Here is a 16,618-nt window from a genome sequence, read left to right as displayed (position 1 = left end):
CGACGCGACCCCAACCCTGGGCCTGACCAGGCCCCGACATCAAGGCACCACCATCCACCCAGGAGGTGAAGAGACCACTTGGCAGGTCAATGGGAGAAAGGAGTGTCAATGGCTCTCCCCCGCCAGGTGCCGATCGCCCCCGGTCTCCCCAAGCGCTGGCTCCACCCCCCTGCTGGGTGTCTGGACTCCCTCATCCCGGACCTCCCGACCTCCAAGCGCGAGGGTCCGGACATCAAAGGAGGCCAGACCTATAACTGGGGCAGCTCCAGAGCAGGAAGGCAGTTGTATCCTGGAGTCGAGAGACACCTTGAAGAACTCATCCCTGACGGACTGCTAGTGCTGCCTTGCCTTGCCTTGTGAACCATCTCCGAAGCCTGCTGGCGCTGCCGCGGCCCTTTGCAACGTGCATCTTCGTCAGGACCTGCTGGCGCTGCCGCGGCCCATCCTTGTGAACCATCGCTCTTGCCTGCTGGCGCTGCCGCGGCCCCTCTGCAAAGAAATCATCATCGTAGCCTGCTGGCGCTGCCGCAGCCCTCCTCACCGAGAACCATCATCTTAGCCTGCTGGCGCTGCCGCGGCCCTTCTTGCCGAGAAATATCATCCTAGCCTGCTGGCCCTGCCGCGGCCCTCCTTGTCGAGAACTATCATCCTAGCCTGCTGGCGCTGCCGCGGCCCGACCTTTCAGACCTCCGAGCTCGAGGATTGTGAGCTCCTTCTGGCCGCCCTTGTACCGGACCGGTACCAAGACTGTCCCGCTACCCCTTACCCTACAGAGACTAGAATTGGGAAGATCCTCGTGTCCTGCCCCCACTGTATCGTTGATAACCTTGCCTCAAGAATCCTATATAAAGTGTGCAGATCGTATCCTTGTGTGGTGTCCATTTGTGAGGGGGGGGAAGTTACTTGTCTGTACGATCGCCGGAGACGGTCCTCACCGGAGGCCTCTCCCCCTGTACTCGGCCGACCCTCCGGGTCCCCGTCTAACAAACATTAATTAAAATACATCCACAATCTTGATTACATAAATTAATAACACATCACAAGAAGAAAATTAGACATACGTATATAGGAACGAACTACACCCCCCCCCCCAGTGCCAGCAGTAAAAGTTACATTTTTGAGTATTTTCAACGATATGATACATTTATTATTATGTTGAGTTTTATATAGCACTAACTAGACCCGAATGTATCAGGGCGCTTTACATGTTATGTGTTTACGTTTACCAGAGGTACATGATGGGATCCATAAGAGTCATAGTTGAACAATACAGCATTAAGTGGTTATAACGCCACTCAAGTATAACACAAGGACGCATTGAGCGATGGCATCGGGGACAGAATAGGAAACTGAAAGACTCATGTGTCCATCTTGAAGGAACTAGCCCTTGCATTTCTCCCTAAAGCTTTGCACGCCTGAATAATATGTGTGTGTCTTTTATGCCACTCTGAGTACTGTTGCAGTCTCTCAAAGAGACACCAGTGTCTAAACAGTACTAGAAACTTTGTAGTTAGGAAGGGGAGGATCTGAGAAATTCTGAACATGTTTCAGATGTCAGGAGGAGACTCCTCTGGGTGCCTCGATAGGAGAGAATACAGTTTAAAACCTGATTCTAACACCTGTTGTAAGAGACAACTTTTCTCGACAGGGCTTGGTCAGGCATTTGCGCTCCCATTCTCAGTCGTCGCTGCGCCTGGCCCTGAGCTGTGCTGAGGGTAGACCTTCTCATGACATTAGGGTGTTGTACCCAGAGATGGATTCTCATACTCAATGAGGGTTCCTCAATGTTGTTGCCCCAGAAGGAGTCCTATGAACACCCATAAGGTAGAGTGAGGGAATTTTGTTGTTGCCTCAGATGCAGTTTTATTCTGCGTCATGAGGTTAAGATGTTGGAGGCTCTGATGGAGTCTTGTATGCATCATGAGGATAGACTGCCCTTACCTCATATGCAATTTAGATGTGCTTCATGAAGTTAAGGTGTTGTGGCCTCTGGTAGATCTCTCGTACATCCTGAAGATGGGTGTTACCATGTGCGATGGAGTTATGTGTACACCATAAAGGTGGATGTTACATCCTCAGCTTGAGTCTTGATGCACCGTGTGGTAGCCTCAGATGCAGTCTTGGTGAACATCCCGATAGTGTGGGGCTGTAGTCTCATGTACATCACAGTGGGGATTTACAGTCAGATGAATCTTCATGAACCCCTTAAGTGTTTAGTGTTGTCACCCGAGTCGGACTTTACTGTACCTCATGATGCTTGTGTGCCCTCAAACTCAACCTCATACAATCATTTGAAAAGTTGATTGGCTAAACGTTTCTTTCAAAAGGTTGGAATTTAGCATTTCTTTTTTTTTTAAACCTTCATTTGCGAAATGCACATTACACAGCGTCTGCCTACAACCCCTCGGGGCCGGCCGCTATGACATAGAACGAAAGGATAAAAAAAGGGAAAAAAGGGGACAGTACGCCGTTAAAGCAGTCTCTAGGCGTACATTACCGTGTGGAACATAGAACCATATCAAAAGGATAAAAAAAAGGTTTAATTTTATGATTTTGTCGAAAAAAACAACAACAACACACAAACACATGGTATCATACTGGCAAGGGTCATAGGAGGGGGGGAAAGGGGAAAAGGAATAAGTGTATAAAGGAACGCATCTGGCAAGGGGGGGCGAGCATGAAGGAAGAAAAAACACAGATAATATTGAAAACAGGAAACGGAACATCAATCATGGGGAGGAGGGGAGAGGAGCCTCGTAGTCAAGTGGAGGGGAGCAAATATCTCCGCGGTACGAATTCCACTGAGCCCAGACCCTGGACCACTTCTTGGGACGCCCCCGTGCCTCATACACCGTTTTTTCTCGAAACATGCACCAGTCCATGTTCTCCTTCCAGGCACTGAGCAGCGGTGGTCTTGCGGAGCCCCAGAGCTGAGCTATATCCCTCTTCGCAACCATATTGCCCAGAGTGACCCAAAGAGTCTGAGCAGCAGTACAGTCCGAAGGCTCCCACACATTAAGCAGGCAACGTCGTGCTTCAGGAAGGAGAGGGACTCCAGTAACACGTCCCATCACATCGTGTACTCTAGACCAGAAGGCCGAGACCATCGGACATTCCCACAAAACATGGAGAAAAGTACCATCCATACCGCACCCACGCCTACATAGTCCATCCGTTACCAATCCCATTCGCACCAGACACATACCAGTCACATACACACGGTGGAGGATCTTCAGCTGGACAAAACGAAGTTGAGCCTGAATAACCACCTCCTTCGGGGAGGATACAGCGGATTGCCAGTCCTCATCGGCTAGTTCAAGCCCGTCAGCTATCCAAGAAGCACGAAGTTTCTCCAGCTGGTCAGCCCTGTTGTTAATGAGCTTCTTATATATTAAGGAAATCGTGCTATCGGGGACAGGGCCGTCTAGGACACGGTCCTCCAGAGGGGAGGATTGAGGAATATCAGTACCGGGGGGAAAGACGGAGGACAAGGCATGTCGAACCTGCATATATCGAAAGTGCTCCTTGTCATCAAGCCGGTATTCCAGTTTCAGGACTGCAAAGGACTTCACAGCGCCCCGTGCCCAAAGATCCTCCACCTTACTTATTCCAATCATGTCCCACTTATCAAACCCTTTCGTCTTCCAAAGGTTGCCCAATCGATCCGAATCATACAGTGGCGTCATACGCGTCAGCTTGCCACCCCAGCCCGTCGCCACAGTTGCATCCCTCCAGGCCCGCACTGCACACTTCGTAGGACCCGTAAGGAGACTGATTGGTGACTTCGAGTACAAAGCCCTATTAAAGTTGCCACCGGGCAATAAAAATGTATCCAAGGCAAAGGCGGGAGCGGGTTCCGATGAGTACGTTGCGTGATTAATAGCACTCAGGTGCGAGGCCCAATAATAGCGTCTAATGTCTGGCAAGGCAATGCCACCATCGTACCAGGAAAGGGTGAGCTTGGACAGCGCAATACGGGCACGACCATCCCAGATCAGTTGTCGCTGTAGACTCTCGACCTCGCGAAAGTAGCGAGCGGGAACTGGGTCAAAGAAATTCTGCAAGGCGTAGAGAAATCGGGGGAGCGACATCATTTTAAAAAGCGCTGCTCGGCCCAATGGGGATAAGGGCAGTTCACGCCACCGTCTCACATCTTGTTTGAGTCGGCGGAGCGGAGCGGACAAGTTTCGCTCATAGCGGACTGAAGAGACCATAGAGACATAGATCCCCAAATACTTGAAGCCGTCCGCAGTCACCAAAACTGGGAACCTGCGAGGCAAAGGCGGTAGAACCCCAGCTATGACATAAACACAGGACTTGGTCCAGTTGATGACCAATCCAGAGTTCTTACCGAAGGATGTAAGAACGTCGAAGAGGACGTTCAAGGACTTTTGAGGGGAAGTGAAATAAAGAAGGATATCGTCGGCATACAATGAGACGCGATCCTCTAGATCTGGCACCCACCGGATCCCTTTAATCGAGGGTTCCCACCGGAGCCACGCCGCAAGGGGTTCAAGCGCCAGCGCGAATAAGAGCGGGGAAAGCGGACAGCCCTGACGGGTGCCGCGGCCTAACGGGAAGGGGCCAGAGCATCTACCATTTACCACAACCTGAGCCAGTGGTTGTTCATAGAGGAGCTTGACCCAGGCAATAAAGTTAGGACCAAAGCCAAACTTGGAGAGGGCCGCCCATAGATAGGGCCATTCGATGGTGTCGAAAGCCATAGTAGCGTCTAGAGAGACCACCACCGCAGGCTCCGTGAGAGTTGTAGCTCTCGCGAGAACACCATGAAGCCTACGCAGGTTAAGGGGCGTGTTTCTGTGCGGTATGAAACCGGATTGATCCGGATGGATCAAGTCACAAATCACCTTCAACAGCCGATTGGCCAGAACCTTGGCCAGGATTTTAGGTTCCGCGTTTAGCAGAGAAATGGGGCGGTAGGAGGTGCAGTGATCACGAGGCTTGCCATCCTTATAAATGACCACTATAGTAGCTAGGCGCTGTTCGAGTGGAAGGATCCCAGCCTCGGACGCATCAAGAAACATGTTGCGCAGATGGGCAGCCATCTTGTCCGGGCAAAGTTTGTAAAGTTCAATGGGCAAATCATTTGGGCCCATCGCCTTACCTGAACATAAAGATCGGATGGCAAGGGCAATCTCATCTACCGTAAAGGGAGCCTCCAGAGCAAGGCCCTCTTCTTCCGAGACAGAAGGAAGAGCTATATCACGCAACAACAGCCTGGAATCAGCCTCATCACGATCACTCACCGGGGTATAAACCTTCCGGAAGTGGTCAACAAAGCAATCAACAATCTCGCCGGGATCAGACACACTCTCACCAGATTCGCGAACAATAACAGGCACAACACGACTCGCTCTTTCAGACTAATCCAGCCATGCCAGGAGTTTGCTGGCCTTATCACCCACATCATACAGCCGGCCCAATTGATTTGCTCGCATCAACTTAGCAGCATCGGTAACACAAGCTTTGTATTCTGCCTGTTTCAGTTCCAGAGTGTGTAACAGCGCAGGCGGGTCGTCCCCACCCAGCCCACTTTCAAGCGCCGTGATTTCAGTCTCAAGGGCCAGAACGGCCTCCCTCTTAGCCCTCCGCTCAGCAGCAATGAGAGAAAGTGCAGATCCCAGAATAACAGTTTTAAAGGCCTCCCAGAGAACCGTAGGGGAGGTGACCGAACCCACATTTTCATCAAAGTAACAGTCAATAGCCTTCACCATATCTGAGCGGAGCCGGGGGTTCCGGAAATGCCAGGGGGGAACAGGGGGAACTCTGTTATCAAGCAGACCACCCACAGAAATCCTAATCATCAAGGGGGAATGGTCCGAGGTGCCCCGGGGGAGATGACGAACCTCCCGGACCAAGGATAGAGTAGAAGCCAGCATAAAGAAGTAATCTATACGAGAGAGGCTGCCATGTGCACCAGAGTGGAAGGTATACTGCATCAGGGCAGGGCGCAGCGAACGCCAAACATCCACCAGACCAAAAGTCTCTGCCATCTCGCAGAGCCACATCTGGGATGGCGGCAAAACTCTAGGGGGCAGCCGATCACATTCGCCAGACATAACAGAGTTAAAGTCTCCACCCATGACCAGCAGACCGTCAGGGAGACCAAGAAGAGTCTTGCCAAGATCGGCGTAAGTGGTAGCCTGCAGTCCCGGGGGAATATACACAGCCACTAATACAATTGGCTTACCCTCCCATCTCCCGGAGACAGCAGCATACCGCCCCCGATCATCAAGGATAACATCATCAATCTCAAGAGCAAGGGAGGATTTCACCATTATAACCACTCCCCGGGACCCGGAGGTGAAACCAGCGTGGGCGACCAGTCGATAGCCCCGACGGTCAAGAGCCTTATAGGCATTCCCGATCAAATGCGTCTCTTGAAGGAAGACAACATCAGGGGCATGGCGCCTCAGAAACTGTAACACAATGCCACGTTTAATTCTGTCACCCAAGCCGTTGACGTTCCAAGAAAGAACCTGCATCTCACCCCCACCCATCCCAGAGAAAGCGACCCGATCCAACCCCCCCCACAACCACGAATCCGGAATATTTGCAATCAGTGACATACCATGAAAAAGGGAAAATAACAGAAAACATGAAACACAACCAAGTCCTGGAAAACCACCCCCCAACCAAGAACCCGTTACAACGCCCCCCACCCTGCACCCCTGCTGACTAAAAAGCCACCCCAAACTGCAGTGTGCCTGTCGCCCCATCTGATCTACACAAAGAACCCCCCGAGGAGGAAGGGAGAAATCACCCGCACCCGCACCACCACGGGCATAATCATAAAGCATACAATAAAGTTACTCTGTAGAGTTCATAGTCTCAAGTCGGACCTCTGGGGGCCCACGTTAAACCTGGGCCGTTGCACCACCTTCCGTACCGCCAGGGCCTCCGCTATCCGTGTCCTCTTTCGGCAACGAGTCCAACCAGTCACCAGCACGGTCCGGCTGATCGAAAAAATAAGCTCGTTCTCTGAACTCAATCCGCAAGCGAGCTGGAAACAGCATGGTGTATTTCAGTCCCAGATCTCTCAGACGACGCTTCACTCCGAGGAACCCAGATCGTTGTCGTTGCACTTGGGGAGTGAAATCAGGATAGATAGAGACAGAGTTATTATCGTACTTCAACGGGCCGTGTTTACGAGCGGCCTGTAGGATAGCGTCTCTGTCCCGATAGTGAAACAGTCTAGCGATGATAGGCCTCGGCGGGCCTCCTGGCTTCACCTGACCCCCTGGGAAGCGATAGGCGCGCTCTACGGCAAAGAACTTGCTGAGTCCTGCAGGAGCGAGTTTAGCGACAATAAGTTCCTCGACCAGTAGATCGATCGAGGCAGCATCATTGGTTTCCGGCACTCCGACCAAGCGTATGTTGTTCCGCCTGGCCCTATTATCGTAGTCTTCCATGCGTTTTAGCAAGAGGTCGTGTGAGGAACGCAGATTTCCTATCTCGGATTGCGCCTCCACCATGTCCGTCACCAAACTCGATGCCTTTAAGTCCAATGCCTTCACCCTCTCGTTCGTCTTGGCCAGGTCGGCTCGAATAAGAGTAACATCCACCGCCACTGTGTCTATCTTGGACACGATGGCTACGTATTGCTGACTCATATCGGCCTTAAGTCCAGAAATGGCGGCCAAAAGGTCTTGAAGAGACACCTCAGAGGAAGACGACATGTCGGTCCTCGAGTCTTCCAAGCCAACACGGGTGACACCTGGGGAGCCTCTCGGCTGGGTGTAGCGCTCAATCATATTGGACTGGATCGACCCCCCCGAGTAACAGTCTTCCTGCGTTTCTCCGCCTCAGGTTTTGTCGCCATGTTGCATTCAGCGTCGGCCGGAGACACCCAAGTGCAGCGGGACGGTGACAAGTCCCAAAACTCAAAAGAGTAGTTTTACGAGAGGATGCCACGGGTCTCCTTGCCAGCCCAAAAGAAGGAAAGCGTCCACCGTGAGAGTGGCAGGCCAAGACAAAGTAGGAGGTCCCAAGGAGTCAGAGACGAGAGGGCCGGAAACCGAAAGTGAAAGTGGCACACCACCGGCGGGCCAGATGCCAGGCAGCCGTTGTTGTTGCATTACAGCTCGGCCATAATAGGCAGTTGAGACCCCGGTTGCGTCTGGGGTTAGGCCAGAAAGTTGGAGACGATAGAGAAATGGTCCCCGAGGTCCGAATTCGACCAAAAAAGGATCGACAGCATCAGTGAGAGTAGCACTCCAAAAGCCCGTTGAAGTGACCAGGATATCTGCAGGATAGATAAAGAAGGGCGGCGCGGGTCTCGGGAGCTCTCTGCTCACGCGACCATCTTGGATGTCCGCGTAGCTCCTCCGAATTTAGCATTTCTTAAAATGCATATAGTTTTAATTTTCTCAGGTGTGTGGTTGGAGTAAGTTCAATTTTCTGTGAGTTCCACAGTCTGATTGATGCGACAAGCCGATATATTTCGATGACGGGAGTCAGTTCCAAAATCTGTATGAACGAAGTAAGTTACACACTCCGGCTGGTGGGACTAAGTTACCCAGTCTTGTGGTTGAAGTAAGGACCACAATCCGATCTGGGCAGAGTGAGTGAGTTCCAACATCTAGGTGTTGGAAGGGATTTCCACAGGTGAGGTGAATGAGTGAGTTCAGCATTCCAGGTAATAAAAATGAGGTTCACAAGGTGGGTGGTGACAGTGTTAGAGCTGTTGGCGCCCAGTGTGAAAATCATTTTTGGTGCCCCCCCCATGACCACCTCCTCGGATTCTCTCACAAACACTGGGCAAAAGTGCCCCTCATCTCTCCATAACCTCGCTCACACATACATTTAATTTATTTTAACCTTTTCTGGGCTGGTGACGGAACCACTCCGTCACCAGCCACGGATGCTCTACGCTGGTGACGGAGTGGTTCCGTCACAGCGCGGCCGCCCCGCCTACGTGGCATCAATACCGCGCCTGCGCGGCCGTTTAATTGAGCGGGTGGGGCCGTGACTGAACAATCCATCACAAGCACAGTGCGCCGTGGTTCATGACGGAGTGGTTCCGTCACGAGCATGGCGGCGCCGCGCGGCCCTCCTCCCCCCCAGTGCCTTAGCAGAATTACCGCTGCGGCCAAGGGGTTAAAGCACTTGTGAAGGCTGACTTTACCAATAAGAATGTATATCTACCAAAGCAAACCGTTTTCAGCAGCATTAGGAATAGATGATAAAAGACTGGGAGAAAACAGAACGTCCTAACCTATTTTATGCAGTTTCCATGCAGGTCTTTGATGACTGTTAGTAACAGTCACTGTTCTTTATTAGGGTTGTACCGTATGAATTGCAGTAGCAAAAGGATATCTGTGATAAAAAGCAGTAATCCACTCAGCTATCCACATAAACACAGATCTGTGATCTGCATGGTATGGGTTCTTTACAGCAGGCATATTAACCCTCTGTGCTATTTGGTGAGTCAAAACTGCCCCTAGTCAAAACTCTGAGCTCTCTCTTTTTTATTTTTACGGAGTTTTATATACCGCGAACTTGACCCGGTATCGGGTATCAAAGCGATTACATAGCACCAGATGTGTTATATGAGGACACATTAATTTTTTTGTTAATTACCCAGAGATTAGGGGCCCGATGTAGGTAGCCCTTTACCGATCGGAATCGGCCGAAAATACCGATTTTCAGCCGTTTCCGATCGGTAAAGGGCTATCGAGATGTAGGGGCACATTTTCGGTAATTTTACCGAATCGTTATCATTACCGATTCGGTAAATTTACCTAATCGGTAATTTTTACCGATTCGGTAATGATACCGATTCGGTAAAATTACCGAAAATGCAATGTAGGTAGCCAATGTTCCATCAGCACATGGCTTACAGAATCGGTATTTTACCATGGAATACAAATCCATGGTAAAATACCGATTCCTGTGTACATGCACATCTGTGCATGTACACATGTGCCATGTGACAGACAGACGTGCACTTAGGGCATGTCTGTGTGCCACATTGCACACATGCCCGTTTTGGGGGTGCTAGAGGGTGTCAAAGTGACATCCCCTGCACCCTTGTGAATTCTTTAATTACCGATTCGGTAAATACCGAATCGGTAATGCCTAATCATTCCTATGGGCTTCAAAGCCCATAGGAATGAATGGGCATTACCGATTCGGTATTTACCAAATCGGTAATTAAAGAATTGTTAAGGATTCGGTAACGAATCCAGATGTTGGGACCTACATCCCATTTACCGATTTTGAAATACCCAGATCCCCAGATTCGAGGTCGACCGCCCTAGCCATTAGGCCAACTCCTCTACCAGAGGAGTCTCTATATCAGGAACATTAATCACAAGAGTTATTTTGTCATTTTTAATGCTGCCTGAAAACTGGACGAACAAGGAATTCTGATGAAGGTGTTTTTCAATCGTAAGTTATTGCTAAACACAGTGCCCACTAACCTCCAGAGGTCAGTGCCTCCTCCCCAGGTCTGTGTCCTGTGTGGCTGCAACAGTCATACTGCCTTAAAGCTGGCCCTGTATGACAGTAAGGGGCATATTATCAAGGGGGGGCGAAAGGAAATTATCGCCGCTTTAGCAGCCGTTTTCGGCCGCCAAGCGGCGATAATTCTATCACCCTATTAGCAAGCTGTCGCTAACAGCAGTTAGCGACAGCTTGTAGGCGATAGCGAGCGGTTTGGGGCCCGCTTTGCATGTCAGCAATATTTATCGCTAATGACATGCAAAGTGGGCATACCCAACCTGTTGGCGACTGAAAGCAGTCGCTAACATCGCTATCGCCTATTACCAACACAGGCGTAGCGATGGAAATCCGAATCCGGATTTCGGTGCTATCGCCGGAAATGTTATCGCTTTTGAGATAAACATTGCTAATAGCACGTTATCTCAGCGATAAAATCCGGTGATGCACGGAGATAAAAAAATTGCTGCTAACCCTATTTAGCGATAAATATCGCTATTTGTTGATAATATGCCCCCTAAGGGGCATATTATCAACAAATAGCGAATTGCTGCTAACCCTACTTAGCGATAAATACCGCTATTTGTTGATAATATGCCCCTAAGGTTAGCTGCAATTTTTTTATCGCCGCGCATCACCGAATTTTATCGCTGAGATAACGTGCTATTAGCAACGTTTATCTCAAAAGCGATAAAATTTCCGGCGATAGCGGCAAAATCCATGAATATCGCTGAGAATACAGCGATATTCACGCATTATTGCTAACAGGGTCTTAGCCATTATATCCACCACCCATTGGATATAATGGCTAAGAACTGGTCTGAGCAGGCGTTAGTGTTTGGAGATATTCGCGCTTAGCGTGAATATTTCCATCGCTACGCCTGTATTGGTAAGAGGCGATAGCGATGTTAGCGACTGCTTTCAGTAGCTAACAGGTAGGGTAGGCCACTAAAGCAGCAATAATTTCCTATTGCCCCCCTTGATAATATGCCCCTAAGTTCCTTAAGTTGGACTGTGTAGGTGAGTTCCACAATATAGTTGGTGGTTTGTAGAAGTGGTTGTGTGTGGTGGCAGTGAGTTCTAGAGTATGCGTGTGGAAGTGAGTTACATAGATCAGTGGTGGTAGAGAGTTGCACTGTCTCTGTTTGGGAGTACGTTTGATGGTCTGAGTTGAAGAATTGAGTTCTTCAATGTGGGTTAGTTGTTCAGAGATCAGTACTTTGCCTGGAAAATTATGTGGGGCCCTCGTTAATAATGTGCACTGCTTGCATCTTGTGTCATTGCTTTTAGTGCATTTCTCCAAATAGTAACATTTCCATTTTTGTTCTTTTTCAGATCTTTTAGGCTGGATTTCTTGCAGGGCAATTCTTGCCCGCCCCAGGAGTTTGGTGGAGGCTGACTGCATTAGTTACCCTAACCACCCGCAAATCACCTCTTCACCATGGATGAGTTCCTGAAGCTCCTCTACCTCAACTTCTCAGAGCGTCTGGACCACCCGTGGGAAGGAGATGGCATGTGTGGTGACTCTGTGACCAACATTACCTTCCTCATTGTAGCATACAGCGCTGTCATTGCTGTGGGACTAATCGGCAATGTGGGCCTTGTGTTCGTCATTGTGCGCCACAAAGAGATGAGAAATGTCACTAACATCTTCATCGCCAACCTTTCCTGCTCTGACATCTTGATGTGCCTGGTCTGCCTGCCTGTGACAGTCATATACACTCTCATGAACCGTTGGATCCTGGGCGAGGCGCTTTGCAAGATCACCCCATTTGTCCAGTGCATCTCTGTCACCGTCTCGGTGCTGTCGTTGGTGCTGATTGCGCTTGAGAGGCATCAACTTATCATTCACCCCACTGGCTGGAAGCCTATTGCTTGGCATGCCTATCTGGCTGTAGCAGTAACCTGGAGTGTGGCCTGCTTCATCTCTCTGCCCTTCCTCTCCTTCAGCATCCTCACCTCACTGCCCTTCCAGAATCTCTCACTGCCCTTCGACCCCTTCGTCAACCACTTTGTCTGCATGGACAACTGGCCCTCTGAGCAGCACCGGCTGGCCTACACTACATGTCTCTTGATTTTCCAGTACTGCCTGCCTCTCCTCCTCATCCTGATCTGCTATTTCAGAATTTTCCTGCGACTGCGTCGCCGCAAGGACATGGTGGAGCGAGCCAAGGATGGTAGCCGCAAGGGCCAGCACAAGAAGGTCAATGTCATGCTGGCCAGCATTGTGGCAGCATTTGCCATCTGCTGGTTGCCGCTCACCGTCTTCAACGCCCTATATGACTGGGACCATGAGAAGATCTCTGTATGCTATCACAACCTGATCTTCTCCCTCTGCCATCTGACAGCCATGGCCTCCACCTGTGTAAATCCTGTCATGTATGGCTTCCTGAACAACAACTTCCAGAAAGAGGTCAAGGCACTAGCCTACCGGTGCAGGTGCGGCGGGCAGCAGGACAAGTACGAAACATTCCCCATGTCTACAATCAGCACCGAGTTGTCCAAGGCCTCACTGCAAAGTGGGAGTGCAAACAACAATGTCTGACTTGTCCTCTGCCAAGTGTCTTCACCTGCTGTACTCCTCGCTACAAACTTCGACCAGGACCTACCAATATCAGACTCGGAAGCTTTTCTGCATTCCGATTCACCTTGGTCCAAGTGACCTATTGTATCTTCAGCTCTAGCCTTTGACCAATCAGCTTGCTCAGCAGCTGTGTGTCCAGACTTGTGAACACTATATTAGGAAGCTGAACACGTTTGGTTTACCTCTTTTTTTATGCAGCAGGGATCAATGAACGTACGAAAGGCACTATACTTCTTGTCCTGACCACTAGTTATTCCTATTAAACCTCGACTTGAATCTCCCTATACCTATGGTCAATTAATTAGCTGCTCTCCCAGTCCTGAACACAAGGGGTCACTATAAAATCAATCTTTAATCATCCTCTCAAGGATTTTTCTAATTTGAGCTACATTCCCAGCTCTGACAAAGCAGGTCTCACTATGAGCAATACGTAGTTGTCCTTCCCTAGGATATTTTGTACTTCAACAACAGTACCAATTCCAGTCAGCAGGTGTCAGTGTAGCTGCACTGCTTGTCTTTTTGTCAGCTGTCCACTTTCACCACAGCAGCAACCACAGAGTTATCCAGCAGGTGTCACTTTGGGAGCAGGATTCAGTTGTCTCTTTTGAACATTATAAATCACAAAAAAAACTCAATATAAAAGTAAGAGCCAGAAAATCTAACAGTGTTTATGCCTCAGACCTGTTGAATCTGTGAAGTATTCTTTCATGAGCTGACAGAAAACGTGTAGCCTTTTAAGGTCTCCCTGTCTTTACATGTATAGGCTTTGCAAATTTCATTGACTGCACCGCCTTCCTTTTTTCCTCTTTGAATTGAAAAAGAGAAGACAGGTGGATTCATCCCAACAATTCACCTATTTATTTTCCTTTTTTTTAAAAATGTATGTCTGGTATTGGCTAAGACATTTTTATTTTACTAGAATCTTTCTCTCTCTCTCACTTTCTCACATTCTCTCTCACACTCTCAGGGACACACACTTATAGGAACTTTCAGCCAGCCCTCTTCATCTATTGTTATTTGTTCTGACATATCACATTTTACCCCACTCACTACAGTATACAGTGTACCGTACGGCGCCTCCTCAGCCTACTTCAGCCATTGGTTAAATTCAGTGCGGGTGATGGCATTCTGCTCTTTCACAAGTAGAATATGAACAAACAAACCATTTCCCTGCAGTTCCATGGACTGCTACGATGAGTTCCTGTTGAGACCTAAAATGTTTACTTTTTGCTGATGTTTTTATTTTTATTTTGGCAACAACCTGGCAGCTTCCCCAAAAATTACGTTTTACAAAAACATGGCAAAACAAAACAAGCACTGACAAAACCAAAATAAAATTCCCCAACCCTTTGGCTTTGCAATGCCTGTAAATTGTGGGAGTTATTGGCGTCCCTAACTTTAGGTTGGCTTATTTTATATTTAATAGAAATGAAATAACTTCAGAAAATGTGGGTGGAATGGTATGATTGTTCATCTCAAAGAGCAAAGCAGCTCTGGGAGCGGCACTTTGCCCTTCCTCGTCTATTGTTATACTGTTTAATGCAAACCTCTTAACCTTGATTGGAATTTATATCAAGAGTAGAACTTGACTCCTCACCTTCAAAAACATTGTTACATCTCCATTTCTGCAAAGAGCTGAAAACCCATCTCTTCCAACAACCAAGTGCTCAGTATGACCACTCCTCAGGAGTTACCACTGTAATCCTATGCACCCTAAAACGCCTCTCATCTGCTGATCTGTACCTCCACTCGCTGCATGATGTACGTTCTAAGCCTGGGCACCACAAAACCTGCATTATGCATAGCGCTCTGTTGCAGTGTACCTCGGTTTAGTGCTTACAAATTCGGCCAGAATGCAGTAAAGCATTTGAGTCTGCAAACCAACTTGCTTGTGGTGGGATCTGTGTTCCTTGGAACATTCTCTACATAAAAGCCCCATGACACACCTAAACCGAGGCAGACAAACGGATTCATAAAACAAAGTCACAGCCCTAGTGCTCTTTTTTCTGCTTTGCAAATCTTTTGACAAACCAGTCAATCATGGGCTACCAGTAGCTCGCAGAAACCTCCTGAGTAGCTCCCAGCCTTGAGTTCATTTTTAACTAAGAACTGCAATAGTGTTGTGTTTTCCTTTTAAAGTTAAGGAAAGTCTATGTTTACTTTACGTTATTATCAGGCTGCCGAAAGCAGAGCCTGATAATGAGCAGTGCTCCTTTCAGATTTGTGGCCCATTAAACTCTTAAATAAAAGTCATTCTCAACTCAGTATTGGAGGTGAGAACAAAATGATATTGCTGAATGCTTTTAAATGAGAGAAAATTAGAATGAAGAGTTTACTTAATGATTAAGTTACTCTTCATTTTAGTTTTCCCGCTTTTCAAAGAGTCGTATTTACACACAGCAGGCATCTTGCTGCCAGTGGTTGATAGACACAGCGCCATATCTATAACTGAAAAATACAGTCACTTTCTTTTAAGTGGGAGAAATTTAAAGTGAAGAAAAATGTTTCTATAAAACAGTGTCTTAATGTTTTTCTCTACTTTAAATTATGCCAATTAAGTCCTAATGTTTAATGAAGCATGTTTCTTCACTTTAAATTCCTCACTTTAAAGAAATGACTGTATTTTGCTGTTATAAATATGGCACCATGTCTACAGGCCACTGAGTAATATGCCTGCTGTGTGTAAAGACACTTTGACATGGAAATAATTAAAATTATGATTTTTATGTAATGCAAATAAACATAAAGCAAACACTTCCGTTAAATTTTCTCTCACTTCTAAGTGACGCATTTATAAACAGCAGGCATCTTGCTCCAAGTGGCTGGTAGACATGCTGCCACATTTATAAGTGAAAAATACAGCTATTATCTTTTTTAAATGGGAGGAATTTAAAGTGCAGAATTTTTTTCCATCAGATGCAGATAAATGTTCCTTATTATGAACATTTTTGAAGAACCTTTTTCTGCACTTAAAATTTCTTCCATGTAAAAAGCAAAAATGGATCTATGTTTGTGTTGTACATGTAAAGGTGCCACATATGGTGAAAGGTATCTTCTGTGAGAATAGTACATATGACACAGGCTCTCAGTCACCCACAGACCCATATCCCAATCAAACAGACACATGTTCATGCATCTCCACAGACCATGCAAATGGCAGCCATATCGTAGTACCCCTGGCTGGCTTCAGAATGGCAGTTGTCCTTCTACTAGCATAAGTGACAAAATCAGTGAGGGAATATGGTCGATCATTTAAGGAGGGTCCGCCATGACCTAAAAATAAACCACCCTCACCTTTATGCCACATGCACTGTACACCCAGTGATCAAGGCATCCTTCCATGACCCCTGTGGAAAGGTCTCAGTCAGGTTATAAGTTAATAACGAAAATGTAATTGACTTATGTAGTGTGGGTAAATATTGTTCACACAAATAGCAATGTGGTGTAGAGCTTGTATTATTAACTCCAATGGGGCTGGTAGCTTTGTAAACCATATTTTGGATACACTATTTTTGTTATATGAAAGCCTGACCTTCACTCAAAGAGGAGCTGACCCTATAATGAACCAAG

General features: G+C 47.9%; 1 protein-coding gene across 1 annotated transcript in view; it reads left to right on the top strand.

The window, feature by feature from the left end:
- The window catches only part of LOC147663506 (neuropeptide Y receptor type 1-like), a 165,404-nt gene extending 149,716 nt beyond the window's left edge, over positions 1 to 15,688 (top strand). Inside the window, exon 2 of the mRNA XM_086950402.1 lies at positions 11,800 to 15,688. Coding sequence (XP_086806528.1) covers positions 11,906 to 13,009 — 1,104 coding nt within the window. The 5' untranslated portion in view covers positions 11,800 to 11,905 and the 3' untranslated portion in view covers positions 13,010 to 15,688. The remainder of the gene's footprint in view (positions 1 to 11,799) is intronic.
- Positions 15,689 to 16,618: the final 930 nt, after the last annotated feature.

The sequence above is a fragment of the Lissotriton vulgaris genome, unplaced genomic scaffold, assembly GCF_964263255.1.
Source record: "Lissotriton vulgaris unplaced genomic scaffold, aLisVul1.2 SCAFFOLD_1363, whole genome shotgun sequence".
Classification (NCBI taxonomy): domain Eukaryota; kingdom Metazoa; phylum Chordata; class Amphibia; order Caudata; family Salamandridae; genus Lissotriton; species Lissotriton vulgaris.
This window is presented reverse-complemented; position numbering and strand designations above follow the sequence as displayed.